General features: G+C 44.8%; 1 protein-coding gene across 4 annotated transcripts; it reads right to left on the bottom strand.

Annotated features, from left to right (window-relative positions):
• Window positions 1-27: 27 nt before the first annotated feature.
• On the bottom strand, window positions 28-21,960 carry LOC114858721 (probable G-protein coupled receptor 153). Of its 4 annotated transcripts, XM_029156228.3 has the most exons (7): window positions 21,499-21,959; window positions 13,415-14,013; window positions 10,268-10,697; window positions 7,586-7,775; window positions 5,223-5,252; window positions 3,075-3,094; window positions 28-2,705 (listed from the first exon to the last, which is right to left on the bottom strand). In XM_029156228.3, exons 2-7 carry the CDS (start codon window positions 13,786-13,788, stop codon window positions 1,842-1,844), a joined length of 1,908 nt encoding a protein of 635 aa, XP_029012061.1. In that variant the 5' UTR covers window positions 13,789-14,013; window positions 21,499-21,959; the 3' UTR covers window positions 28-1,841. The 4 variants fall into 4 exon arrangements, with proteins under 4 accessions (XP_029012061.1, XP_029012059.1, XP_029012062.1 ...); XM_029156226.3 differs by lacking the exons at window positions 3,075-3,094; window positions 5,223-5,252 and adding an exon at window positions 4,524-4,708 and having other exon boundaries at window positions 21,499-21,960; XM_029156229.3 differs by lacking the exon at window positions 5,223-5,252.
• Window positions 21,961-22,183: the final 223 nt, after the last annotated feature.

A 22,183-nucleotide genomic window follows, 5' to 3' on the forward strand; every position in this document is an offset into this window, starting at 1 on the left:
AATTAAACGGACAACAAAACACACGCATGACGCATCATCCTGTGAATTTAATCAGTTAAATTGCTTTTAACAAAGTCATCATCTCAACAAGAAAATCATAACATTTAACATCATTCATATGAGTCATAACTCTTTTAATATGATACAAAAGTATATTTTGATATTGTTAACACAACAAAATGCAAAATTCTATGACAAAGTTTGACAAGGATGATATGCTGTCAGAGAATGGTACATTTCAGTTAATGGGACCAACTGAGTAGGCTACAGTCAATAAGACACAAAAGAATTGCTGCAAAAGATTAAAATTGTATATGCAAAGTACTTCACTTACCTGTCTTTACTTAATAGTAGCACAATGGTCTTACAGCTGATACGGCTGAATATTGTCCTGTCATGTTCTCTTTATTGTCCAAATCTTTCCTGACCAAGAACATTTATGCTTTCTAATGTCAGATCAAGGTCAAATTTCTCTATTGAGATCATTAGTTTAGAAATGTGATGATAATACTCTGCTGTCCTTGACTGTTAAGGCTATGATTTAAAATAATCAATTTCATATTCCAATGTGTGTGGGTTTTTTTGTAGATTTACTGGAGAGCGTCTATTTAAGCTTTATAAAGTGTTGGTCCCAGGACATTAATGCAGTGCATTGGACAAAACAGAATGATGTTTGCTCTTTTCCTGGAGAGTAGAACTTACAGTAAGTGGTTCTATTTTTACTGTAAAATAATGCAGTATTATCTTTTTCCACACACGCACAATGCTTCTCATTTGTGCATGTTTCTTGGTTTTGGTGCAACGCCGTGTTCCTGGTTATGCTACATTTAGTCAGACTGAAGGCTGTTTTGCTCAATTCTTTGACCACTTCACATCTGTAACACATTTCCTCTTAGCGGCTACTTGGGAAACCACGCCTGGTGCTTCGTAACACAGTATTTAAACAAATAAGAAGTGAGGTCAGGGTGACATGCTCAGTTGACGAGGATTAAGCACCCCTGGTCGTCTGATGTTACACAGTCCTTCATAATCAAAGCAGTGTGATGCTGCTGTGAAGAACTCAAACATAACACAATCAAACTGGAATAAAATGTTTAAAATGTCAATGGTATTGAACAGAAAACATCAAAACCATACACCTCATATCCTTTATATATACATGACATGTCAATCATCTTCAAAAACTGACTTCACATTTCTGTTGAGAATGTAGGGGTGTTCTCAGTACCTCACACATTAGCTGAAAAACTATTAGGCAGCATGTTTGGGATTACCACTCTCAGTTTACTTCAACATGGGGTTTTTGAAAGAAATTGAAAAAAAAGGTTTCTGTTGGTTGTGAATATTGTAGATTGAGATTTCTATAGGTTAAATTAAATAAATATATGTATGTGTAATGTTTCATATTCCATGAGAGCAGTATTCAGGAGGGTTTGGTTTGAAAAGCAATACAATAAAACACAGAGCCATTATAGGCCAAATAAAACAGTAAAGGAATGAAGAAAGAGAAAACACCACCCAAACAACTACATCCTCTGAAAAATAAAATATAAAAACAACATCAAACAGCAAAAACGAGGAGTGGAAATGCTCACACCATAAAACAGAATGTTGATTAGTGTCGCTGCTGGTAAAGTAGAGATCTAAACACGTGTCCTCGACCTTTTCACCAGTCGACATAATGAATCAACATTAGGCCCAATCAAAGACCAAAGTCTAAAGCTTCCATTCCATTTAGCATAACAGGTACTTATTGTGGGTATGCATGTTGTAAAACGTTCCCACTAATAATGCAGTTGTATGACAATAAGGTCATCAATAATGTTAAAAAAACCTGCTTATTAGGTGGTGGAGCCTACAGAGTCAGAATGAAAGGTGATGTATCCCGACGATGATACCGAGGGTGTGCTTACAAAACTGTTTGTGCTTCCTTTGCTCCCAGCTTTGCTCAGGTGCTTCTGATGCCCCCAGTCAGCACCAGCGCCGGCACCGGCCCCAGCTCCAGCTCCAGCTCCACCGCCTGTCCTGGGCCTGCAGGCAGAATGCCCTGGAGTCTGCTGGCTGCACACAGGGGAGCTCCCGTCACCCTGGCTTCTTCCGTCCTGGAGCCGCTCCCGGCTGCCTCTCGCAGGGCCGCGCGGCCCGGCGTTGTTTCTCAGCCCAGGTCTGTCCGGTCTGGGCGAACCGTCGGGCGAGTTGCCCCGACTGCTGCTCCGCCTGTGCTCCGAGTGCCGCCTGAGCACCTGCGGCTCGCGCTCAAAGTCCGTGAGCGGGAAATGGGGGAGCAGCACCGCGTGCTGCTCGTACACGTGAGGAACGAGCGAAACCGCGGAGACGCGGCGGGGGCTCTTCCGGGGGCTCGGCAGCGGCGTCTCGTCGATGAAGTTGATGACCTCGTCGCGGCTGAAGCACCGCAGTTCGTCCTCGTAGAGCTCCCCGCCGCAGACCACGCGCGGCAGGTGTTTGAGGGCGTGCATGCTGTCCTCAGAGCGCCGCCGCTTGCGATGGGGGTGATGGTGATGGTGGCTCTCCTCGTGGTAGGAGACCAGGCTGTTCCTGCGCCTCTCGTGGCGCGGCAAGGTGCAGCTGTAGTGGGCACTCACTATCATGTCCTCTGTGGAGCCCCATCGGTGAAGGTATGAGGGGATCCGGTCGCTGGTCCACATGTCGGTTTCGTCGTGGGAGTATCTTCTTGTAGGGGGCACCTGGATGGAAGACACAGATTAAGACCTTCAGTGTCTAAAACAAGACATTGATTTACCTAGAATTAGAATATGTTATTCTACTGCACATTACATCATTTTTTATTTTAGCTGATCTATTATATTATTATCATTTGCAATATATATTACATGTAGAATTCTTCAAGATTATGCAGCTGTAAGTACCACAAGGGCTTAATAATATAAAAATTAAACATTTTCGCCATGTTTTCTAGAAAGAAAACAGGCGGAATTCTTGAAAAGTCCTACATGTATTTATTATTTAATACCCAAGATTTGAAACTAGTCTTCACCTCCGTTGTTGGGAGGTGAAAACTGCAAAAGGTGATAGTTTGTACATGTAATACTCACATTCCATTCTGTTCTGACAACTATGCAAGAGAGAGAGGGTTCGTCAAGGTGACGTCAAGAGCCACAAGACTGATATCAGCCTGCCCCCCTGTGGTGGCTTTTAGTAAATGCAAATAAATGAGACAGCAGACTATACAGTGACATCGAGTGCGTTAGATTCGGGGGCTGGACAGCAGAGGGCAGCGCAAGCATTTAAATGCATTAGGATGCAGGAGTTACTTGGCAGAATGGATGGAGATACAGATTCACACAAGCCAAAAGAGCCAAAGTTGTTCGTCTGCAAGCAAACCACTTAAAAAAGTGTTTTAGCCAGTGCTCAGATCAGGATTTAGCTGATCTTCACCCATTAAGCAGCAACAAAAATATGACTGTATCAGTTCAGCGAGTGCTCCTGTAACTGGAAAAATGCACCTAATTTGATTCCCAGTCACAGCTATAGAGAAGGGAGTAAAAGAAACAGTCCTGTCCAATAAATAATCTAATGTCATATGAGACGGTTCAGTGGATGCAAAGACAATGAATGAGCAATGACACTGTGTGCATCTCTGCTCCAAGGCTTCTTTGAAGTCATACATGTATGAATAGAGAGCCAATCCTGCAGGAGCATTGGTCTTTAAAATGCTAGAACGGATGCTTTACACAACTTAAAATAGCATTTAGTATATGCATTAATCATTTGTATATCATATATAAGTAATAAGAAAAGTGAAGCCCTTGTTAAATTGATCGTGACAAAGATGACACAGTGTTAAGATGCATTTTAAAGGTTGACTTTGAATGGGTTGCATCATTTGTTTTAAAAATTTCATATCTATATCACAGTCTTCCAGGCCAAGTGCAGTGACATTCATCGTTTTCTTCATCATCATTGAGGTTTCATTTCTGATCGTTGGCCACATCAAAATGAAGTCAGAGGGTTTAGTTAATTTGCCATAGAAGGCTGTGTATTAGTATGAGCTTTGGCGTCAATGCAGGCTGAAACGAAAGATTTCATAGCCCTGCATTGACCGGGACAGATGGTGGAGCCAATGGACACAACTGAAGTGTAGAACATGAACAAATGTTTGTAGTGTTTTCCTGAAACTTCGAGGGACTCCTGAAATGCAGAAGGTAAGATGGTTACTACACTCTTACCCTCTAATAAAGAGGTAGTCAGCTGCATAGGCTCATGGCTCCGACAGGCTAGTCGGCAAATGAGGCACAGCTAATATGTGGTTGGGACTGATGGTCATATTTGCCAAACATTAGTCAGTTAGAATGTATTTCTGATTCACGGGAAAATAGACAAAAATGTGGCATATCTGGGAAAGAGCATCACAAAATGCAAGATGCAAGCTATTGTAAAGGCCCAAAAGGCCATTTCATCATGCACATTAGCAGTTAAGTGTCATTTAAAATAACTTCAACCCATCAAATAAAAGAAATGAAGAAAAATCAATGAAAATATACCTGCAAATACTGCATTTTATCTTCCTGTTGTTCTCTCAATGGATACCCTTGCAGAACCCCCCTTTCTAAGGTTGAGAATTCATACTTGGCATTACGGTCTACCGTCACGATTTCAGGCGCCGAGCTATAGTCATATGGTCTGTCATATATTAAGTCGGCATGAATTCCTCCATCTTGGCTGTTTTCTGCAAAGTGCAGAAAAGCACGGGCGTCAGGATTAGAGAGCATCGGACTCCAAACATCAAGACATACAGACAGACAGACGGATAGATAAGAGAGACAAGTTCAGTTGTTCTCTGTTTTGTTTACTTTTGCTTCGAGTCTGCTCAGAAATATGAGATTTCAATCCAAAAAGACTTTAATAAAAAGTCAAATTCTGATAATTAACAATAATATTAATTTAAATCTTTAGTAAGAAGATTAAAAAAAAAATTGTGGGTTTGCAAACGATGCTTTACAACAACAGGGCTTCTGTGCAACAGAACAAAAGCAAAATGTGTTTTCTATCTACTACTGTGTGTTTATTTCCCCAGTCACTACATTCATGTTCACTAAAGATCAATTGGAGATGAATGTAAAAATGTGAATCTGAAGAAAAATGTTGGGCAAAGGATGGAAGATGAAAGTAGCTTTTTGCACAAGCAGCTTGGCATGCACGTGAGTAGCTCTGGAAAAACAGGAAACAATCCTCATACATACAACTGTGATGGGTTATACATGGCAAGCCCTCTGGAAAAAAGCAGAGAACTGGCAGTGTTAATTATCACACAGAACAGACACTCACTGGACACTATGATGGGTTCACCTGTGCAATCGAATGCAGCAAATTATTCTAACTTCATCAAGTTATAATTGTTGGGCTTTGTTGAAACCGTCAGAAATAGTATGTTTCTACTGTATGTTTATTATTCAGGTCATGGTTGGATGCACATATGAAGAAAATGCGTTTGCTAGTTCAGGGGTTGACAGTAAAGTGGCCAGTGAGTGCAGACTGCCCTGTGTCGTTTTATGGCTCCCACTGGACAACGTTTACTGGGAAGGGCATCAAGAGGTTTGAAGGGTTAAAAGAGGAAAGAAGGGGTTCACACAGGGTTGAGTGGACGGTGCCAATAGAACAACACATAGTTTATTCTGTCATGGCTTTGCTTGAACCGCAGGACCAGTCCATAAGCGCTTCAGTGATTATCATGTGACCTAATTAGAAGAAACTCTGTTGAAGTGTCTGCGATTCCTGATTGATCTAAGCTTTGTTCCTCTGATCCAAGTTTAAAGCCTGTTTACCTTTTTCTCTTGGTCACGTGCACATAAATACTATAAAGAAATACGATATAATTAATTTAATGTCAGTGTGTCTGTTCAGGAAGTGCCACAGGTCAAGTGAAACAGGTGCAATGAAGAGTCAAAAGCAACAACATAAACAAAAGGTAAAGGTTGTGGAGAGTGTGGGTTCTGTTCTAATCATCCTGATTGATGCGTTCCTGTGTTTTTATTTGTGGCAGCTCCGTCAGGCTGAACATTTAATCCCTTTACTCTGACCAACTGCTGCATCAGGAAGGACAACCGCGCGGCAACGGGACCAGGACCTGCTGCTTCGAGCAGGAACGGAGGAGCCCTGCTACCTACAGCATACCGGATGTAGCTTCAGCTTCACAATGAGTTTGTTTTTCATTACAACTATACAATGATGCTACATCATTTATATGTTCCCCCAACTTTCCAAGCAGTGTAGTGAGCAGTTTAATTAATTAAGTTCAATCCCCTGAACATTATTCAGCTGTAGGCGACAGTCGCCTAACCAGCAGTGAAGCAGTGTCACACAAATAAAATGAAAACAAAACAAACTAAGGAAAATAATAAAAGTGGTATATTTTTCAAATAGTTTGATGTCAGTTTATTGTATTTATGGGTGACCTAAGGGAAATATGACCATCATAATGACATGGAAATGCTCTTCATCTTCACTACAGCCTTTTCACTTTAACTCTAGATCCTAATGCTAAAATGGAACAATTTCTTTTATCTTTCTCTCATGCAAGTGTCTTCTAGAGGAAGACAGTTTATACCCACTGTGAAAAAGAAAGCTATGCTGCAAAGGACACAGCAGATCTACAGTGTACTTGTTTCTATTTTTTGTCTATTTCTTGTGCAAATAAAACAGTGTCACAGTAAAACATAACAACATACACACCACATACAAAAACACAGAAAATGTTTTCATATAATAAGTTCAATTACACAGAAACCTGTTACTTGTTATAAGGTCACATGATAAAACTTGACCAATGATTTCAGACCTTGACCTACAACACAATGTGATAATAGTAAGCCACAGAATATAAGTGCCAATATTAAAATATATCATTTTTACTAAAGCCATGCTTCAAAAAAAAAACACATATAAATAAAGTAGATGCTGAGACTCTGGCTGGTAAATTACTTTTCAGATCTTTGACAAGCAACTTGGCCCAGTCTGCATGAAATTTACATTGTGCTTATCATATTTGATGGTATTTGCTATTCGTGGACCTTCAGAAAAATGCTAATAAACATGTGCAGATCTGATGTTTGCTGTTCCTGCTTCAAATCTTTGATGTTACCTGGCTTATACTAGCATCTAATGAGGAGAGAGCAGGGTCTCTGTCAGACATCAGATACTTCCCTTATTACTTTGAAATGTCCTCACTATAAATACAATCCTGACTATTTTGATTGATGAATCACATTAGCCATTGTGATTTCTAGGCTCAGAGTCACCAACAACAATTCCAGAGGGAACCTTCTTTGCTCACATCTCTTAAGCCACAACTAGTATATAGGCATCACTTGGTTTTATAAGCAAATTATAAGGGATTTCACTTTAAAGTCAGTCTATTCAGCAGCAGAAATATATGCAAAGTTGTTACTTGATCCTAATCAGTTTGTGCCTATCATGGAGCAATTCTACTTTTAAGGGTCTTAATCCACATAGAGCTGTTTCAGGAAGTAGGAATCACTCACATTATCAGGTGAAGAGGAGGGGAAAAGGATGCAGGGCGGGAGGGAGACGCCTGACAGTGGCTTACCCTCATCCACGTCATCGTTGGACATGATGGCCACACACTTTTCCCACACCATGCGGATGTCGGCCCGATAGCGGTCACAAGCCCAGAGGAACATGGGCAGCAGGATGGACTGGGCAATGGAGCACCACAGCACACACAGCACCATCCAGTTGTAGGAGCGGTCAAACTTCAGACTGGTGAAGCTCACCACCTTTACCAATTGGTCACAAAAAGAAAACAGTGGAGCAGTAAGGTAGGATGGCAGAGGGGTGACTCACTGTAATCTGCAAATTCAAAGTGAGTGGATGAACGGTGCATGGTACAAACGTTGGCAGGTCAATGTATTTACCACCAATTTTGTACAGTATGACAGACAAGCTGCTGATTCACACCACAGAACCTGCAAAGCTAAGTCTCTTCTGTTGTGTTACCAAAATAAAAGCATACAGATGAAGGCTGACCATGTATTAGTAGATGTGTCTAATCCCTTCCTCTATCCCCTTCCTGTCTCTTTCTCTCTGCACAGGCCTTCAAGTCATATAAAAGTCATTATAAAATGACTACAAACTATGCATATTTGAAAAGATTTTTTTTTCTTATTTAAACATGTTTCTCAAGAAACTTCACAAATCTGACAATAGAGTACAGTGGTTGCAACATTTCAAAAAACACAGTCAAATACAGTGAAGCAATAGGGGAAAAACGGAGAAAATGACAATGAGGACATTTCCCTGGGGGCGCATACAGAAAACACAACTAAATAAGGCATTAACAATCATAAAACTTGCATTAGCTCATTTTCCAAGAGCAGTCTGCTTCAGTCGCTTAATGAGTCGCCATAGCAACAACGGCCATCTCCTAGCCGCGCGTGTCATGCCTAGTGCCACCCTTGAAACAACCGTTCCGTCAGTCGCAGGCAGCTCATTGTTTGCAGCAGTAGGATATATAATTAAGTCGTTCATCAAAGCACTGAGTCACACGTCATGTGAGAGGAAGCACACTCTTCAGAGCGTTTTTGCTCAGTTTGACTCTGCTCTGGTCACACATCCATCGTTGCTCTATGCACATGCAACACAATGCACCTGCAAGCGGGGATACGCATTCGTTTGTGCGGGTGTTTCAGCTTTTCATGCATTTAAATAGCTCATTACGTCGGGTCATAAAGACAGCCAGCGGAGCTGCTGCCGTTTCTGTCACTGTACTAAAAACACGATCTTTCATCTGTGCTTCGCGGCAGCTGCGTGGTGCTGTAAAAGAAAATTACAAGCGTCTTTGATCTTCGAGCCTATGAAGCAGCCACAACACAGCGTTGCCTCTGAAATCCTGAACTCAGACATTTTGGTGCATGTTTGATATTGGTATGACAACCTCACTAATCAGAGCCCAAACATGATGAGGATACAGTATTATTCAAAGTCACTGCATCTTTTATACGATTCCTTCAAACTCTTACGCTGAAATCCAACCATTCACAAAACACGGGTCCCAGTGTTCAGGTTCAGTTTCAATAAAGTGCAGCTGTGATGCCTCTAAACCTGGAAGCACTTCAGTTCTGGGTAATTGTTCATACCAGATTTATTAATGAGGTTCGTTCAGTGTTTTGGGCAGAAACCCCTCGTCCTGATCTTATCTATGACCCTGTGTGTTCCCTGTTGTAAGGCTGGAGAAGCATTTTGTGTTAAAGCTCAAGTTCATCCACATACTGTAGGTACATTATGAAGATTTATAACAAGAAACCCAATTTTAGCTGTAGCCTTGTAATTTATACCACATTACAAAAATACCAGAGGAAAATTAAATGGTGATTTTAAAAAAGGTGTTTATTTTAATTGGTATAATGCTAATGTGCAAATGATGACCCAAACTCATTCCTGTGAGCTTAGTAATTAGCTGTACCCTCTCACTAAATCAGCAAACAACATCGACGGCGCAATTAAGAACACGAAAGCATATTACTCATCTAACAATGTGCCAGCATCTAATGTGAGAACATCTTGCTGTGTGTTTTGGATTTCAACAGGAAAAAAGCTTGGCTCGCCTGAAGTGCACAACACTTCATTTAAAAGGGTTTGTTGAAATTATTCCTAACAGACGGTTTGTACGGCACCAACGATAACAGAACTGAGACTGTATCAATGTGTTATACAGAAAAGGACACCCAGGACACTTTGAGACTTATTGTTGTCCAACATCATAACAGAATGGAGTGATATAATTGACAAGTCAATCTCATTTTTAAAAAATCAGTAACATTAAACTCACCTATTTAACAACAACATATTCAGATTGAAGAGTGAGAAAAAAGGAATCCCTCACTTTGAAGCATTTGCCCTAAAGGAAACCCTTCACCTGGGGATTTGCTTTCAGGATGTTCAGCTGCACTTTAGGATTTAAACATGCTTATACAGTAAGTCTGCATAGACATCTAGTGAATTGACCTTTTATATTAATTCATTTTGTATTTATCTCTTTCACTCAGCAGATCAGTTTCCTCAAGAAGTACATTAAACATCACATTAGAAAATGCAGCGGTGACCTCGGACTCAAATTAAAACAAAAAGTTCAGGAAAAAAAATTCCCTAATGTGCTATTTCGGACATTTTTAACTTGTCGGCTCAACCTCTGACCTTTAGAAACTTAGTTTGTGGAAGAAATTCCTCATTCAATTCATCCCACGTAATCATGTTCAGGCGGTGAACTCACCAGGATGGGAAAGCCCGTGAGGAAGTCGTAGATGAAGACGATGCCGCTGATCAGGTAGGTGATCTGCAGCGATGTCTTAAGAGGCTCCGATCCGTCGATGGACGACCGCCGCTTCCCCTGCGCGTCCTCCACAACGATGGTGGGGACGTTGAACTTGTTCTTGTCGGCGTTGTGGCCGGCCTGAATGGAGAACGTCTGGAAGAGGGCGATGCCGATGCAGATCACGCCCATGGCCACGCTGCCACCGATCAGCAGCAGGAAGCACACGCCGAAGCCCAGGCCGATCTCCGTGACGATGAATCTGCAGTCAGACGTGTAGAAGCGGTCGATGGTGTCGTGCCATCCCACCGCCGGGAGCGTAGAAAGGATGAAGGACACCATCCAGATGCCCATCACTGTGTGCACCGCCTGCTTCTTGGTGTTACTCAACCTAAGAGCAGAAGACAGACGTTGTTGACTCGTGAGGCCTTTTTTAGACCTTAAGACTGTTAAATGGTGCATCTGAAAAGCTGTGATGCTTCTCTAAGGTTTTGCAGGTGCTTGTTTCCCTAAAGCAAGATTCAAATAAAGATGTGCAACATGTAGAAGAGATGTATAATTAGTAGAGGTTGGAATACACACAATACCAACAGTACACTAGGGACCCCCACTGAGTTCTAGGTTCAATGTGCTGCAAAAATCATTCAAGAAGTGATGAGAGATTTGAAAGATTTGATATAATGTCAATAAAATGTGTCTTTCTAACATTAAACTATAAATATGAGGCAAACATAGTATCAATTGCACAAATTGGCTGATCTCTATAAATGAATATAAATGTAGGAGCCAATGTCCAAAAAGTGACCATGTACAGTATAAACTGGGAAAATGTGCGCTTTGCCGTGGGCTAAAGCTCAGTCGTCACATCCCTCGGTCTATTTGTCATCTAGGTCCATTTCAGCGCCAAGTGACTTCTATTTCCTCTCTGCTCCAAGTAATCGTTACAGCCGAGAGAGTTGCAGAACGTGTCGGTGTCCTCTGGCGGTGTGGCACTTTATTAAAGGAGTGGCAGCACGCGTGTCCAACAGTGTGGAATGAGGAAAGGCTTCGTTTCCAAAGTATCAATAACGTATCACACGTAGATGCAAACTGTTAGCAGTCTAGTCTGTAGCGTGTGCTGTGCAAAGAAGCACCGATGCATTTGTGAAACCCTTTCTCAGATATAGATTACTTCCATTAAACCTCCAGGAAAGCATTAGTCCATCGGCTTCTGATGATGGAGGACATACTGTAATATTATGCGATATTCACAGAAGGCTGCAGAAATGTGGCTCCTCAGATTCGGGGGTTGCTAAGGAATACGCTCAGTTCTCAGAACTGTCAGATGTCCTGGAGCAGTTTTGGCTGAAAACCCAATCTGCCCGTTTTCTTTTCACTCATTAAAATCTGGAGGGACACTGGCTACACAAAGACTCTAGGCCTCCACGCATACATAGTATAGTGCAACCATGACATGCTACGAGTGGCACAGAGGGGGCAGCAGTGGGCTTTGAGCTGCGGCTTTGTGCAGAGACGAGTGGGTCTTGTTGTCACTGTGACTAATAAAGCTAGCCTTTCCTGAATGTGCCTGGGGTACATATGGTGGGAGGTTACGTCACCAAGCTGCTTGAATGTATTACCAGCGAGAGAGAGACGCGGTGGAAAAAGCTCCTAAGAGATACTGAGCACGGGGCGACGAGAACAGCTGCCAAAGTACAAGGTTGGAATTCATAATTCAGGCCTTCGCTGTGTGTTAATGTCAAAGACAAGGCGGCCATGCTGGCTCAGCAGGGCCAACACGAGGCGCTTTTGATGCGAGATGAAGATGAGCTCCACCACATCGTCGTTACAGGAAAACTTCACCCATTCTCAGTGGGGGTTGAGCCAAACAACAGCGGGTGGCATTTAGGAACGAAGGGACACTCAGATTCCACCATATTTGGTATCTGGTGAAATATTCATAACAATTTGCTTTTCAGAGGTGAAGTATCACTTTAAAGTAACTCAAAAACAGGAACGGCTGAGAGTTAAGTCAATGTTTCCGTAGAGCGGCAGAACTGAGAGGCGTGTGACCATCCATCAGCCAGTTACAACAGCAGTAGACAGCGAGATAGACCATCTAACAGGCTGTTTGCATATGTGACTTAATTGCCTTTGGAGCTGTAAAACTGGCCAAACAGACTGGAAACTGAGCATCACCAGGTCTGATGGTACAAAGTACGACCGGGCTTTGTTTTATTGGGGAGAGGAAGAGCGACGCGAAAGGAGGTCTGCACCGCGTGCTTCTGCACCAATCAACCACTTTGAACTCTGCCTTTCCTCTGCAGCACGCAGTTGTAGACAAATTTCAACTGAATGCAGCGAAACAATGGCTCATCATCAGAGCAGCGCACATGCATCCCGACGGAAATAGCATCAAAATCTTGTTGCGAAGGAAGCGGCGAACATCTGATTAGGTGTGAACGGCAGATGTCTGTGGTGTCTGACAAGAGCCAGAATGGCGCTACTGCAGCAGGACGCCGCCGCCTGCTAACGCGAGGCGAACCTGCCGTTCATTATTCAGCGTTACTTTGTGATATCGCTTCTTGTCAGGAGGCAAATCGAGCTGGAAGATGTGGCTGGCATATGCTCCGTCTGCATGGGTTTCTACTGCTGTGACCCCGAATCACTGCAGCCAGCGGCTGTCGCTCAAAAGCACAGTGGCAGAAAAAAGCTAAGACGTGTATGTGTGTGTGTGTGTGTGTGTGTGTGTGTGTGTGTGTGTGTGTGTGTGTGTGTGTGTGTGTGCGTGTGTGTGTGCGTGTGTGCGTGCGTGCGTGTGTGTGCGTGTGTGCGTGCGTGTGTGTGCGTGTGTGCGTGCGTGTGTGTGTGTGTGTGTGTGTGTGTGTGTGTGCGTGTGTGTGTGTGCGTGTGTGTGTGTGCGTGTGTGCGTGTGTGTGCGTGTGTGTGTGTGTGTGCGTGTGTGTGTGTGTGTGTGTGTGTGTGTGTGTGTGCGTGTGTGTGCGTGTGTGTGCGTGTGTGTGTGTGTGTGTGTGTGCGTGTGTGTGTGTGTGTGTGTGTGTGTGCGTGTGCGTGTGTGTGCGTGTGCATGGTTAGTGTTTGCGGTGTAGAATGTGCAGACAGTCTTACCGGTAGTTAACGGGCCAGCGCACCATCCACATGCGATGATAAGACAGCGAGGTGACCGAGAAGCAGGTGACCAACGTCAGCGTGTAGAAGGTGGAGACGAACACCTTGCACAGCCCCTCGTTCCACTCGTAGGTGGAGTACTGGCGGCGGAGCGTTATGACGCAGTACATGGTGATGGGGATGGCCATGTTGAGGATGTGCGTGCCGGCCAGCGTGCAGATGAGGAACTCCAGCGGCTTCCACTTCTTCTGCTTGGCGCTGACACTGAGGATGCTCCACGTGTTGGCCAGGATGGACACGCCGGAGCAGACCAGCCAAGCCAGCGTGTTGGCGTTGATGATGTCATCCTTCATGGTGGTCACCTCATCCACCATGGCGCAGCGGGACGGGGCGGAGGCTGGGGCGCCGGAAGGAGCAGCTGGCGAGAGCAGGCGGACACCGGGACGCGGAGGAGGTGGTGGTGGTGGTGGTGGTGGTGATGGGCAGGAGGGGAGGCAGAGAGCGGGGGGAGGCAGGCATCCTATCTGGGTGGGCGTGAACACTCCATGATGGCCACCGCGGGGACACAGCGCCGGCTCCGGTCCGTTAGAAGAGCAGAGCTGGAGACGGGAAGGGGAAAAAAAGAGCATGTGATCAGAGACAATGAGAATGTATAGAACATTCTATTATTCCAGCGGAAATAATCCTGCTGCATATGTAATCTCGCATCCCAGAGAGCTAATAAGACACAGAATCCACAGCAGTTTAACTAATAGCATTAGAACTGAAGGCTGCTGTCAGTTTACTGCAGTTTTAAAAATACAATTTTTTTAATTAAAATCCAAACGTTAAACTAAAACATAATTGTTCGGTTTAATGGGAATTTAATTCATTTGCATTAAAGTAAAACTTACTAAACTGGATCAAACCTCATTTTAGTGAAATCGTTGTGATTTCAAGGTAAATGAGTTGTAAATGTTTGTGATTTGTGCTCTCCGTTAATGTGGGTTCATCACAAACAGGCAGCAGAGGGTGGATTCGCTGGAGTGTGTGAAGGGTGTGTGATCCGTTTCCGCTCTCTCTGGCTCGTCCAAACGCTGACGCGCTGCAGGCCGGACCCTCGGGAGGGGACACTCTAAATGACAGGAGCCACGTCATCGCTGCGTTCACTGATCTAATCTCTCCAGTCTCATGCTTTGGCAGAGAGACGGGAGAAATGGCTGCTTGTTCGCGCCGACGCGTCCAGATCTGGTCACTCAACCTTTGGAGAGCGCCGTGCTCCAAGTAACACATCCAATGTAAATCAATTCATTTCCAGCCTAAAACTGGCCCATTTAGTCAGCGATGAAATAAAGATTCCACATCCACACACCTGCTCTTTGACATCATCATTATCATCATCTCATCCTTTCACATTCTTATCTCCAAACAGCTAATAGGTTGAATCAACTAGTTCAGGATGATCCTCTACCGACTCAAACCTCAGGTGGTAAATACAGCAAATACTGCAGCGCTGCCTAACAGTCCACGAGAGTTCAAACCAAAGCGCTGCACACGAGCGCGGAGGTGAACCTGTTCTCAGAGGCACCGGAGCCGAAGCAGCCGTGGCTTTAGACGGCCCATGTCCCTGAACGCCCCGCGGCGTCGGAGGCTCCTAATGAGGAGCTGATCCGCGCGCCTCGCTCCTCGTCCACCAGTCAAAGCTCCACGTCTCAACGCCTCTCAGATCTCGGACGCGCGGTGAAATCCAGACCTCCTCCGCCTGTGATGCGATTTGATGAAGCCTAATTCCGCCGTCTCACACACACCTCTGCATCACAGACACTCACTGCCAGTATCACAAGATCAGAGCTTTGCGTGGCAATTACCTCGACACACTCCGTCTTCAGACTCTGCCACGCTGGCTCTTTTCTCCCAACGTCTCTATACAGTAAGTATCTGCTAACTGAACCTGCAATTTCCTTTCCACCACGTCAGAGAACCCATTGCTGTGTTCACCAAGGAAAGGTTGTCCCGCTCCCTCAACACTACGGGGCTTCATGATTCAGCCTTTTGGAGGGCTCCTCCACAGACAGCAACAACATCCACATGAAAGTTGCTCGATCAGAACGTTGCTCTAACTCTTGTTAGAGTTGAAGAGTTGGGTAAAAACAAGAGAATCCTGTAGTGACAGTGAAGCATTGGGTTCATATGCTTGTTTAAATGTTTTTTCGTGATTAGATCAAAAATGTGTTATTTAGTTAAGGCTCAAAAAAGAATCCCAGACCTCCTCACGAACAAGACGTCATGTTTCATAAATACTGTAGATACAGCATAACATTTTCCATTTCTATATCCATCGCAGTTTAATTCACTAATGTAAATGTCATGAGGCTGGGAACGAACAATTCAAACTTTCCATTAACTGCAAGAAACTACAATATGGTGTAATAAGGTTATTCCGAGGTAGAAACAACTAACGTTTCTGTAACTGGAGGTAAAGTGATGACATTTAATTCTAATCTAAAGAGGTTCATCTGAAGGCCCTTTCTGGTCTGATTGTGTCTAGTCACTGCTCTGACTTTGCCCTTACGTGTCAATGGCTCCTTGTGATGGCTGCAGTGGGAAATGATGGGTCAATCACCAAAGGTGAATTAAGAGACTGGACCTTCTACTCCTTACAGTAAACTGCCATGTGGAGCTCCAGGTCCTATAAACTGTTACCCAGTCTGGGCAACCGTATAAGAGCTGACATCTAATCAGTTTCCTAGCACGTAACAAGGACTCTTTGTTAAGTGAACCATCTTTCCATGAAAACTAAATGGCTGACAAGCTGTTGGTACAAATGCCATCAGTACTGGAGGCTTGGATTAAACTGTTGTGTCAGTACGTGTGCTTCTCTTTCCTGGAGGACCAACGTCTCACTTAGCACATTACTCACATTTTGGACAAAAACGGCCTAAACACTTTTTTTTCCATTCTGTGTCTCTAAGTGGCAGCAAAGAAGACGAATGCAGAATCTGTTCCAAGAGCAAAATGGAGGAGAGCGGGTCCGATCGCGACCGGCCCAGTAACCAGAAGGCTGTTGTAGGGAACATCAGTTCTAGGGCCGTGTCTAACGGGGCCGATCCGTGTCGGAGCGCTGAGTGAGCGCAGGTGTGCGGCGCTGACCCACATCGCTCGGCTCCAAATTGGCAGGAGCCGGAGCCAACGCCGGCGGCGCACGTCAGCTCCTCGCTGACAGGTGTGATGCACGAGGTTTTGCTGCTCGACCGGCCGCTGATCCCGGCAGCTGTCAGGAAGGAAAATGCTCCGGCCCCGGGGGGCGGAACAGCTTCCCTCGGAGCTCAACCTCAGTGTTTAACGCCACATCTGATGCATGCACATGACAGGTGCTTTGCTAAGAAAAGTCAGTTCAGCAGGAACAAAGGAGCAGAAGAGTCTGTGAAACCTGAATGGTGAACCTTCGCCTTTTACAACTAGCCTCCCCTCTCTTAGCAGCAACATTAACAGTTCCAAATACTTATTTGAATGTCTGTAAGCGCGTTGGGTTCATTTGTACTATCACCATCTATTCCTGAACATCTGTAGTCAGCAGTTATTATACAACCACGGAGAAGTTACAGGAACTATTCCAACTTCAACCACTATTCCTATTGTTACAATGGTTTAATGTGTGTCTCAGGTTGCATGTGGTGCTGATAACACGCTTTCCTTCACCTCACGACGGCAATGCATTGGCCCTCAGAGGCCAAAACACTATTAATCTCACTCAAGTCATTTATCAATAAGTGTCCCAGTGTGAACGCCTGCACGAAAATGATGAGCAAACCCATTTTAATCAAACACTCCTGCCAAAAGATGCCGTTTGCCCCCTTTAAGTCAGGAGGATCGTACTGTATTTGTTGGTTTATCTTTTCCAAAGTAAAATTTTAACTTGGTAACAACACTTCACCACAAACATATGCACGTGATGAAGTGATTCAGACTTCAACTTAAGCCTTTAGTTTGTTCTACTCACTGTTATATACGTGGTGCCCTCCCAGTAAAGCCTTGTACGTGCTTCAGGGTCCAAACGGACAAAGTTCAACTTTCTGTTGTCTCTCCCTGTCTCCAGTCTTTACAGCAGAAATGTAGAACACAGCAGTTAGTGACCAGCGCGGCACCCAGGCATGCGGCCTCCTCGCTGCAATCAAAACTCCATTACACCATAAATACCACCTGTTTTCATTTACCCAACAGCCAGAGGCCCAATCAATCAAAGCAGAAACTGGTGAGCCGTCACATTAGAGACTCGCATACAAAGCACAGGAACAGGACGGAACCCCTCATCCTTCATGCTCCCCTCCTCCCTTTAATGGGAAACTGCCACTTGGCTGGTCGTCTGTTATGCTCCAATCACATCTGTAACTTGCTAAGCAGTTAAAACTGTATCAGTAAATGGTCGTTATAAAAGAATTAGTTCAATGGATCATGGAACTTTTAGACGTTCTCCTGATTCGGCTGTTGCAAAGTGTTGACGTCATTAGAGCCATGCTTCCAGGTTCAAGAACGTTCCCTCACTGATTATTCCCTGTGCAATAGTCCCCAGTGCTCTGCACTTATGCAGCATTTGCAGTTATCGCTGATAAATCTAGTGTAGCATTGCTAATTTGCACCGTCATTAAATACACTGCTTTGCATTGCAATTGGTCTGCATACGACAGACTTACTAATTAGACTTCACGCTGAAGAGCACTGATGATGGAGGATCCAAGCTCCCAGTGATTCCTGATTCTGAATCTCACTCAGAGTCACTGGGGTCAACGTTTAAACGGACTGTGCGTTCAAAAACCGTTGCTTTGTCGTCTTCCACGGCGACAAGCTTCCTGCTTTTGCTCTTGGACACCAGTCTTGCATGTGCGCATGAAGAGACGTTCCACCATTTTTCACAGATGATTAGCCTGCGCTGTTCTTTGCCCAAGGGGTTTTGTTGCTCTCGTCTCGGCCTTAAAATGCTCCCAACAGTCGTGTGCAGGACCGCAACAAACAGGAAGGACCCATCTGGTCCAAGCAACACGCTGCTATAGAGTTTAAAGGCCTATTATGCTTTTCAGGCTAAAGAACATTGGACCTAAATGCTTCACAAAGGTTGAGGTCACAGCGTCCTTTTGTTGTCGTGGCAACATCAAACTCAGGGAGCAGTGACGACGGCTGGTACGTCTGTTATCAGAGCACGGACGCATCTTTTTGATCCATTTTTCCGATTCTGAGCACAGGACCAGTTCTATGTTGATCCTGTCACCTGGGCTGAGTTTGTCTTTGTTGTGTGTGGGCGGAGACGGAGGTGTGGCGACGTGTCAAGCTTAAGAATCCTGAAAGGAGCGTTCTGAACTAGCAAAATCCTTCCACCATTAATGACTTGATAGGAGAAAGGCAGATTATTGTCAAATCAAATCATTGCACCAGTTGCTTCACTCAAATAGAAATATCCAGTGTTTTAGGCCTTTGTGTTTGCCTAAATACCAAACCAGCGTCCTGTAAAGAAGAACACTCCAAATGCATTAGAAACAACATTTAGTCTTAATCGGCTGTCTGTTTTTTCAAACCACGATGAATGGACGAAACCACAGATCTGTCACACAGTGGAAAAATAAAAGCTACTCAAACACACAGTTTCATCAATTTTCACTACGCAACGAAGCGCTGTCTCGGAACATAGCTTGGTTGATTGGACGTATTGTGAAATTTGATGAAAGATGACAACTTGCATTTAATGTACTGCTTAATAATATTCCCTCAGTGAGTAACTGTCCTTAGCTGCTGTCATTGTTAAGAGGACACTAAGGGAGCCTGACATCAGACAGCAAATATGCACAAGTGCTCATAGTCAAAGCATGAAACAACAACAATAACATGTTGTGAGCAAATGCCCCTTCAGTTTAATCACAGCATTGCACTAATGCACAGCAGGGAGGCACAGTGAGTTTGCAGCCCGCTCCCCAACCCGTGGCCCGAGGTGTCAGCTCCGCTCCACGGAAGCCTGTAACACTACATGAGCTGCAGTCATCAGAAAATAGAACGCTCCGGCGAAGTCCTGTAACCTTAACCTCTGACCTTCCCGTCCGAAGATGCGATCTAAGACTATTTCTGTCCTGAATCAATGTGCTCCTGCCGCAGGTTCTATATCAAACCAATTAACTGTGTCACGAGCTCGGTGGTCAATGCTCCAACAGAATTACTAGAAACTCAATACTTATCAATTATTATAAAATAAAAAAATGTAAAATACAATAGTTTCTTGAAATTATGCATCACATATGAAGAAGGACGTAGTTTTATATTACAAACCACCAAGTTATTTTAAAGCCTGATGGAGGAAGCGCCACTGAATCCAGCTCGATTAGGAGGTGGCGTCGGAGCACGCACTTTGGACTGAGTCTCAATGAGAGTTCCACTGATTAAATACTCATCACTTAATATAAATGTTATTGTGCTCAGAGGTCCTTTAAGGAAATCTAAATATTCAGCTCTAATTGGATCGTGTCGCGCAGTGCCACTAAATGGAGCCTGTTGTGTTCTACTTTTCGCATTAGTCTGTTGCAGCTAAATTCACTTCTAAAACGGAGTTTATTAGAAGCATTACGCCGTTTTAGACGCTTTAACTGAGCTGACAGACTTTTTTCAGCAGGATGTAAGGGAGAAAAACAAAGCTCGGAACCCATGTTACGCGTGTGATCAGTGTCAATGAGATGCCGAACTCCAAATTCAGCTCCAAAGGGAAAAAAGCCAAAGTCCAAGACGCAGTTTGATGCACAGGCACCTCAGGCACATTCAAAGAGCTCTCCTTAAGTGAGCGGCAGAATAAGTAGCTGAATTTTCCATCCCATCGTAACCCTTGAGGCTCTCTTCCTGTTTATGTTATCCCACCTCCAGCTACAGCGTGGCTGGACCACAGGGATTAGACTTCATCTGTTCCACCCTGAAGAAACTACAAAAACCAAAAAAAAGAATCCAGCGATGTTTTCTCTTATTTATAAGTGCTCTCCTCGTTGTCATTAAGGCCACGTTGCCGCCGGGGAAGAAGACAACTTCAGTGTGTTGTGAGAAAAGCGGGTACTTGTGAACACGGGCTATCACAGTCACAAAATGACAGAACCGAACGTGTGACTAACAAAATGTCACATATGCCCGTGAAAGAGTCCGGGCTGCTGAGAGGCTTGGTGGTGTAGCAGCAACTGACACATAGAGACTACTTCACTGGCTCGAATGGCCACTTTCTTCTATGCCTGTTTTCTAACTGCAACAACGCTGCTGATGCAAATCTCACTCACAGCAGCATCAATTCCTGCAAAGTGTGGCTTTGCCTTTAAATGATATGATATAAATAGGATATAATGCAACTAACTGCATATAAACATGTGGGGACAATTGATGGAGGAGCATTGTAGCAGGGGAACAGCAGGAGATTTACTTCATCCGGCCCTCAGTGTAGGAGTTGCGAATGCACGAGCGTCTTAAATCCACCATCGCGGTCCAAGTTTACCCGGATGTGACCGAGCGCTGGATCAGGAGGGAAGATCGGGTTTTATGGTGGCTTCGGCTCAGGGCTGCACAGCTGGAAGCGTCTTCTAGTCAATTATGGCTTCAAATGTGGAGAAAGTAGCACGTGCACGTTCAACGGTGACGGCGTGAAGACTTGGTGGAAGGCAGAAGTTTGCGTGTGTTGTTGCGTTAAAACAGCCTCCCCGGTCCGACCTGCTCATTGACCACAGTCTGGTTGTCTCACATCTGTCACATCTGTCTGTTCATCGAGCTCAACCCAGCGGAGGAAACCCCTCCGTCGGTTACGGAACCGCATAAAAATGCCCAGAGTTTGCACCGTTTCACGTTCAACCTGCCGGACTTTCATCACTGTGATTCACATTCTCTTGCACGCGATCTGGTCAATCAGTCTTATATTTAGGTCACATTTTACACAGGAGCCCCCAGAAATCTTTGCAACAGTGTAAATATTTTTATTATTCATAGTCTGTTCCTTAACAGCTCGCGCAGCAGAGCGCCACCTGTTTTAGTTTCCACAATAAAACACCTAATCGCCAATGAGTATGGCTTCATTCTAATCAGCCGCGTGAGTCTCTCCTTACCTTTGACGAGACGTTTAGGCTCCGAGCTGCTCCGGGAAATGAGTCATTGAGTCACATCAGTTCGGCTCCGTTAAAGTGGCTTCCCAGCATTTACGTCCTCGAACCGAGCAACTTAAAGGAATGACCTGCGAAATAATGGATGAGCCCCGAAACGGCACATCGCCACAGCTGTACTCCCCGCGCGCGTGCTGCGCCGCGCTGCCCCCTTTGTCTCGCCGACGGGAGGGAAGCGGCGAATTATTGACGAGTTTCGGTTTAAAATTGCAGCGTCCTCGCCACGAGGCGAGCGGTCGTGCGGCGGCGGCCCTGCGAGAGCGGGCGATTCGGGGTGCGAGGCGAATTTCTCCCTCCGCGTCCCAGCAGCGCCGCGGCAGCGAGCGACGGATGAGGCATGACTGATGCGCGCGCCCGACCGCACAGGCGCGCTCGCGGCGCAGACGCTCGGCGGCCGTGGGAGTTAACCGCAATGAGAAATAATTCATGGGAAAGGGGTCGGCGCTTGAAGGAGGCCGCACGTTTGCGCGGAATCGCGGGACGTTTCACCCGCACAAGTCCTCAGTGAACCCGGGCCTCTGGGGTTAATGGCGGTTCAATGCAATGCGCTGATTGAATGGGCCCATTAAGAAGAAACCGTAGGAGGCAAGTCTGTGAAATATCTAGTTGCTCGTAACTTGCACGGATTCAG

Source organism: Betta splendens, chromosome 7 (genome assembly GCF_900634795.4).
Source record: "Betta splendens chromosome 7, fBetSpl5.4, whole genome shotgun sequence".
Taxonomy (NCBI): Eukaryota; Metazoa; Chordata; class Actinopteri; order Anabantiformes; family Osphronemidae; genus Betta; species Betta splendens.